Source organism: Astatotilapia calliptera, chromosome 19 (assembly GCF_900246225.1).
Source record: "Astatotilapia calliptera chromosome 19, fAstCal1.2, whole genome shotgun sequence".
Lineage (NCBI taxonomy): Eukaryota > Metazoa > Chordata > Actinopteri > Cichliformes > Cichlidae > Astatotilapia > Astatotilapia calliptera.
This window is the reverse complement of record NC_039320.1, coordinates 14,859,680-14,867,554: the sequence shown is the minus strand read 5'-3', so window position 1 is coordinate 14,867,554 and position 7,875 is coordinate 14,859,680. Positions and strand designations below refer to the sequence as shown.

Below are 7,875 nucleotides of genomic sequence, written 5' to 3'. Positions count from 1 at the left end.
TCTCAAAACACTTTGGAAATTTGCTTTTTTATTTTTGACATCTCATTGCAGGCCAGGAAAACATACCCATCCATTAAAACGTGCCCCTTTTCTGTTACACAAAAACAAAGTTAAAAGAACAGTATTCACCTCATCAATGAAACCTTCCACAGTGTCTTACAACATCATCAACCACTAGTCCAGTTACTGCACGGTGATATTTCAATGCCATCCTATAGACAGAGAAGAAGAAAAAAAGACTGGTGCCTTCAGAAGTGATTTGTATGATTATGTTTTAAAAAAAAAAAATAAAATTTTTTTTTACAGACTTAAGACATGTATTAATACGACAAAATGACAGAACCAATTTTGAGTTGCGTCCCCGTGACGACAACAGCATCATCATCGGCGTGCACATCATCTGTGCACACGGGTGTGAAGAGGATGTGCAGCCTGGCTTCGGCACGGCAACATGCACAGCACACAAACACACACTGGCCAACGTTTCAACTCAATAAGTCCTGGCAGATAAAACCAAAAACACAACCAAATGAACAATATAAACAGCCACTAACGGCAGGGATAAAAGGAAGAACACTGGCACTTCCTTTTGTTCATGAATACCTGTTCAACTGAGGACCAAAATATTTCCTGTTGCAGGATTTTTACAAAGGGACAGATAACAAAGTGACCCCCTGTGACTTGCAAAAAAAAGAAGAAGAAAGAAATAAAAACTTCACACTTCCACTGGCTCAGACGAAGCGACTGCAGATAACCTGTAGATGAGATGTGAGAGTTGTATTGTCATGCTTTTTACCCCCCAGGACACCCAAACTGTGTCTATGTAAACATACACTGAAAGTTATGTACATTATCTGTTTTGTGTTGCATCTGAATTGGGACAGCAAGCCCCTCCAACTGTCCTCCCTATTGTGCAGCAGTGGACCCATCGCTCTTCATTGAATATATGCGTATGTGTGTTTATATGTAAGAGAGAAATAGTGTGAGAGAAAGAGAGATAGCGTGAGGTGAGCATGTGTGGTCCAGGGCCAGGAAAAGAGCATCCGATTCAGCCACGAGACGTATTTACAACACTGCTCACCACAAAGGAAGAACACTGAGGAAGAGGAGGAGAGTGCTGAGAAATTAAAGAAGGAACAACCACAGGGACTGGAGATTGACATCCCCCTTGTGGAAATACAGTGTTACTGCCATTTACTGTCGCCTACTCTAAAAAAAACGTTTTTTCTTTCCAATATATTTTTTCTTTATATACTTTAAAACAGATGTTGCATCCCACCTCCTCTTTGGTAATCTCTTGGGTGATTTTAAAATTAGCCAAGAATCAATTCCCACATACACTTTCAAATTATTCAATAAACATGTTTTCTGACACTTTGGGAGTTTCTGTAGTTTTTTAAACTCTTGTTTTAAAAACAAAGCACCAGTCATGTGTTAAACGTAGTTCATTATTAATATCGGGCTACTTTCAAATCCAACCTGGAGCTACCTGCTGCTCTCACGCCCACACCAACAGCTCTCGATGCTGAGCAGTTTCACCCCAAACGGAGAACCGCTGACACTTGCTCTTTACATAGTGACTACAGCAAAAGGAGGCCAAAATTATGCAACACATACAAAACTAATACAGTAATAATAATTCTAAGGAAGGATACATTTGTAGACTTTGGCAAAGAAACATTTAATTACTTCAAAGCTGCACTAATGACCATTTCTTAACTATGAAATAAATTTATGGAAAGTGTATTGAAATGAATGAAGTATTTTAGCAGTTTTAGTAACTGAACATTTGTGCTAAATGCCTGCAATTAATCGGAAATGAAGCTAGCCTTCTGCACACGTCAGGTAAACAAATTTTTCCTTTAAATATTCAGTGATAATTCAAAGAAAGTGAAAACTCTAAACCTATTACATACTTTATTATTTCAGCCTTCAAGCTCAAGTAGATTATAAAAGATGGTCAAGTCCATGCATGAACTGACCAGCAGGGGGTGACTTTTGTGGATGTATAATGAGCAAGAAGAAAAAATAACCCTGAAATCCTCACTCTGTAACCCCAGTGAACACTTAATGATGAATTCATGGGCTGATTGCTAGTTTCAGGTAATACTAAATAAAACATGAAGTTTATTCTCTGAGTTATCAATGGGGGATTATCCAGGATATCAGGAGTTTGCTGTCAGATGTTTGCTCATCATCTCCTGGTTTGAAACACAGAGAAGACAACAGCAATAATGCCCAGCTCATGTCATCATAACGAGACCAACCAATGGATGATGTGAGGATGGATATGCCCATCATTAACAGTCGACGATGGGCGACATTGCACTCACAACCTGGTGGCTGGTTGCAGATTAGGTACCTAAATGTTCCACTCTAAATATTAGACTTTGTTTTTTATTGGTTAAAGTAATTTCAAGGGTGTCTGTAGACCTCTGTAAATATATGTAGTTTGAATGCTTGAAGGACCTAAAGCAGGGATGTCAAACCCATTTTACATCATAGGCCAAACATAGCCCATTCTGACCTCCAGGCTTTAGTTTGACACCTCTGCTCTAAATGACACGGTTGACATGGATGGATTATAACTCTAATAATAGTCTTTTCTAAACTTAAACTTGTCTGCTTTAACCAAAGTGTCACAGAAAAAAAATCAGTGAAACCCCACAAAACCTATTACCTTTGAAGGACCTTTTCTAATGTAACCATGTGATGGTGAATGAAGGGCATCTGGTATAGCTAAAAAGCTAAGCGCACAACCAATCCATAGGAAAAAGCTTTTTGTGATTGTACAGATACCTGAAAGAGAGATCTTAGCCAAATTCAGTGGGTATGTGCTCCTGGAAAGCCCTTAATTCCATGATTCCAATCAATTAATGAAGCTTAAAAAAATAGATAAATAAATAAAAGCTCATGCACCATATAAGAAGGAAACGCTCACGTTCTTCAGCAGAGCAAAGAGCTGGTGGTTGTGGGCAGCTGCAGCAAACGCCTTTCCCTCCACAGGCACTCTGTTCAGTCCATAACGACACCTTTTTATTGGCCTTTTGCACATGTACAAGTAGAATTCTCCAGAAGTCGAACTATACAGCAAAGTGCATGGAAGGAAAAGTACAAAAATACCTCTGAATTTATCTCTGCAGCAACACGTTTTTTTTGTTTTTTTTCCTATTTTCAGATTTCTGATTGAAAAGGTGAAAACTTGAGTGAGACCAAGATATCAGTAAATAAATAAAATACAATGTCATACTTTTACCTAGGCAAGATACATAACTCTTAGAAATGTGAAGACATCGTTCCATTATATAGTTTATCCCCCACCCTCCCCTCCCACTTAGCCACAGCCTCTGTTGTTAGAGCAGAAGGTGACCACATTTAAACAAATATTCAAAATATACAGAAAATATGGAAATATATTATATATAGATACGTTTAGAGTACGGAAGTAATGTTCAGGGCAGTTTGACCATGTTCACGGTGTCCACCTCTTCCCCTCCTGTTTGAATGGTGACTCGTCTGCCAGTATGAACGGACGCTGTCGCTGCTGATTTTCCTCTTCGTGTAATTTCTGACAACTCTGCCGTGCTCCTTAGGAAACTATGCAAATAAAAATAAATACTATGAATCCATCCCACTGTCACTCAACAACATATTCCCATTTTCACTATAATCATTTGTTACTCCATAGATCTGAAAATAGTTCTTTGATTCCTCTTTGTGTCCTTGTGTGTTCGTTTTTTGTTTCTTTTATTTTTTGCATTTTTATCCCCAAAATACTTTTTTGTTTTTTAAAAAAAGTCATTCTCGTCAGATGTTGAGAAAAATATAGACCTCTGATTAACTCAACCCTCTCCGGATATAAGACTGCAGTCTCTTCCAGTGGAATGCAGGACCACCTATTGGCATCGCCATCTTCTGTACTCGGTGGTATCCCAATCCCAACTGTAAGCACACTCACACAGGCTCAGGGTCGCTCTTTATCAGCCAGGCCTGTCGGCACTAGAGGGCAGGATACACACCTCCAAGCATCCTTACAGAAGGGGTTGAGAGAGGAAGAGGAGTAGGGAGGTGTAAAGGAAAACCCTCTCCTGTCCTTTCCATACAAGATTGACCTAAATTCCACAGTGAGAATTCACTCTTTTACCTCTAAAGTTGTACTTTAAACCCCTGTATGTTTGTATTGTGTCACACTGGAGTCTTTTTTTGTTTGTTTAGAAGCCCTCTATATGACAGTAGGCCTCCAGACTGGAGAAGAGAATGTAAAGAAACCAGAGGCTGAAAAGGAAGGCTGATGTGGCCAGTCTGTGTCCCCGGGGCCCGCCCAGTTCTCCTCCGATGTGGGCCCGGCGCCGGTAAAGCAGCACCGAGATGGCCAGGAAGGCGAAGATGGTGAAGAGAGTGACAGAAAAGGCCAGCGAGCCGGCCTCCACCACAAACGGCTTCCCTTTCATGTGCCAGTAAATGGCCGCCACTGACCAGGCCATGCCGATTCCCAGGAAGACATTGACTGCGTTGCTGCCAGTCACATTCCCAATGGAGGCGTCTGCGTAGGTGTCCTGGACTGCTGCTACTTTACTGGCAAAGGTGTCTGTAGAGAGAAACAATCTGTCATGAATATTTTAATTTGATTTAATTATTTTAAATGTTGTGGATAAATCACAAAAGCTGTGATGGTGAAAGCAGCTGAATTTAAACACGAACTAATTGTGCTGGTGGGCAGCAGATTAGTGACGTAAAGAGGAAGGTAAGTACACTGTAGACCAAGTTATTTCTGCTCCATATGATACCAATCAGTGCAATATCCCCACAGCTCTGGCTATGAGTCATCCACATGTTGTTTAGTCTTTTCAGAGGTTTTGGAGGGGGCAGCCAATCAGAAGAAGGCTGCCTTAATGGGAAGGAGAAGGGAGCTAAAACTGCTTATTCTAGACAGAAGTTGAACTGAGGGGCTGCACTAAGGCTCAGTGTAAGATAAATAAAGAAATGAGAATGAGCACAGGACAATGAATAGGCTTTAGAGTTAATGCTCTCTCCTCATTCATTTATGGTAATGGGAAGGCATTTTCATAGCCCTTTTCTAATCTTACAAACCTTTTGAAGCGCAATACAAAGCTCTACAAATTTGATCCTTTTCACATATAAATTCATACAGCACATTTTCTATGCACTTAAGAATTTTATCTATTTGCATTTTGAATTACTAATTAACCTGAGATGCACGCTCTTTATTTTGGACTGTGGGAGGAAACTGTGGCAAATCCACACAATAACAAGGAGAACACGCAAACTCCACAGTGTGAGGCTACAGTGTTGATCACAGCAACAGCTTCAAATAAGCGCAGAAAAAATAAAAACATTTTATGGCATTTCATTTATACGTTTTCTAGAGCAGTACATATATGTGGATAAAAGAGTTAAAAGAGTCTTAACAAAGCTAATCTTAATTGCTTTGACTCAGTACTGGTAACATTAAATTTTGATTGAAATGCTGCTAAATCAGGTTTGATGGGCAGAACTACATGAAGTCAGCTTTTTAAGCAAATCCAAGCATAAACCGAAGGCCCAAAAATAATGACAACAACAGCAAAACACAGAAAAGAAACACCCTCTCAAAGCTGCTGGGATTTCCTGATTATACATAAGGTGTCCGCTGGAGTAAATTTCCTGACGCTGTGGGTAATGACACAGTCGGTAAGTGTTACTTTTCAGTTTGCAGAGTTAAGGCTGCAAAAGAGTGTATTTAAACCCAAACCATGATCTTTTCCTAAACCTTCAGTCCTGTCTGACAAACATCTGACTTACTCCACCGCAACCCTTTCAACTTCTTAAAGCAGACTTTGTAACTCTGCAAAAAAGGCAAAAAAGGACAAAGTAAACCTTGTTAATAACTTCATGTAACAAATCAAAGCATCTGATTTTGATGAAGATTTCTGAGCCGTGTTTAACTGTCATCTAGATTCTTGTAGAATAGCAGTTGATATTTTTAAAAATGGAAACTACGTTTCCCACAAATTGTGAAAGGCTCTTCTGTGAGCCAGGCTTGGTTGTTTTAAAAAAAATTATATCTATCTAGATATATATCTATATATATATATATATATATATATATATATATATATATATATATATATATATTAGGGGTGCAACGATACACAAAATTCACGGTTCGGTTCGGTTCGATACTTTGGTGTCACGGTTCGATATTTTTTCGATACAAAAAAAATGTTCATGCATTTTTAATTTGTCATTTATTAAAATTATAAATATATATTTTAACTCAAAAGTACAGTTTTTAAATTTAACCCTAACCCTTGTGCATGTTTTTTATTTTGACAGCGAATGCGCACCTGCGGACCACTTATGTGCAGCCCCGGTTATATAGCTCGTCATATTGCAGCCACAGAAATTCTTTTGTCCATGAAACCATGAAGCTGCACTTTCTTTTTGCCTTATAGTCTGATTTGTCATAACTTCTCCGTTTTGTGGTAAGCTTTTCTTTGGCTGTCACTTCTTCACCCTGACCTGTCTTATTTGGCTCAGCAGAACTAAAATATATATCCTGCTGCTTTTACACAGGCACTCACATAAGCTCAGCGATTCTCTGCACGATCAACCTGTCACATGTTTAAGCTTGCTGCGGGAGATTTCACTTGTCATGTTTGCATAGTAAGCTAACGATTAATAAGACGATGTCAGAGGAATTGGTGCACAAATTATCATCACTCACAGATCAGTGCTGTCATTGCAAAGTGAAAGCAAAAAAACAAGCGCAAATTCAAACGCGATTTCAATATGTCACATATTGACAGTGGCTCACCGATGCCAATGACATAATTACCCAGCTACATTTCTGAAAGAATGCAAAAGCATTGACATATATTTTTCCTTCCTACAATAGCCCGACAGGCAGGGAAGAGATAGATTTTGGTAGCCCGACTGAAAAAATCGCTAGCTCCGGGACGTCGGGCTAGCGATATTGCAAGCCCTGTATCTGATTGAGGAATCACTAATCTTTGGAAAAGAGAGTTTATTACAGAGAAATGTCTCTTTCCAAAATAAAAGCTATACTATCCGCTTCTTCTGGGCTATATTCTCAGCAGCATAAGGAGAATCATGTGCTAACAGCTGTCTAAATGACTCGGCTAAAGTTAGTAGCATGCTTGTTGTTTTTGTCTTTGCACTAGGATGATGTCGGCGTAAATGTGCAGTCATATTCGTTGTGTTCCCACTAGTGCTTTCAGGTTAATCTCGTTGAAATGACCTTAACGCCACAACACGGCAAATCTCCGTTAAAGAGCTACCGCCTGATCGCCCCGTGCATGGGGCTAGACTGCGCTAACACACTAGTTCCCACCCATGTAATTGAGCATTGCACGGCACATCCAACATACTGTTTTACTTTAGTCCATGACTCGCTTACCTTCAGGGTCATATGTCACATGAAAACCAAAATAATTCCAAACGCCAGATCTGAATGAGGGTGGGGGAGGTCCATGTTACAAGGAGAGCTTAACTTCTGTCTCGCTAGCTTGCCCTGTGCTCTTCCTCCTGACTATGCTGTCTGTGCTGAGCGCTCAGTGGATCTGCGCTCGACAGTGCAGCCTAGGCGGAGTAGTCGAACGCAGATTCACTGAGCGCTCCACACAGACAGCATCGTCAGAAGGAAAGTTGATAAAATAAATTACAAATTTTGTATTGTTCGATACATATGCGTACCGAACCGAAAGCACTGTATCGAACGGTTCAATATCGATACGAATATCGTTGCACCCCTTATATATATATATATATATATATATATATATATATATATATATATATATCATATTAGTGCCACATATAGGACCTTTAATAGCAGAAAATGCTGATGCAGTG

General features: G+C 39.6%; 1 protein-coding gene across 6 annotated transcripts in view; it reads right to left on the bottom strand.

Moving 5' to 3' along the window:
* Positions 1 to 3,330: 3,330 nt before the first annotated feature.
* Positions 3,331 to 7,875, bottom strand: part of slc8a3 (solute carrier family 8 member 3) — a 132,744-nt gene continuing 128,199 nt past the window's right edge. For all 6 annotated transcript variants that reach the window (XM_026151344.1, XM_026151343.1, XM_026151347.1 and 3 more), the window contains one exon: positions 3,331 to 4,588. In XM_026151344.1, the coding sequence (XP_026007129.1) occupies positions 4,212 to 4,588 (377 nt within the window). In that variant the 3' untranslated portion in view covers positions 3,331 to 4,211. The remainder of the gene's footprint in view (positions 4,589 to 7,875) is intronic.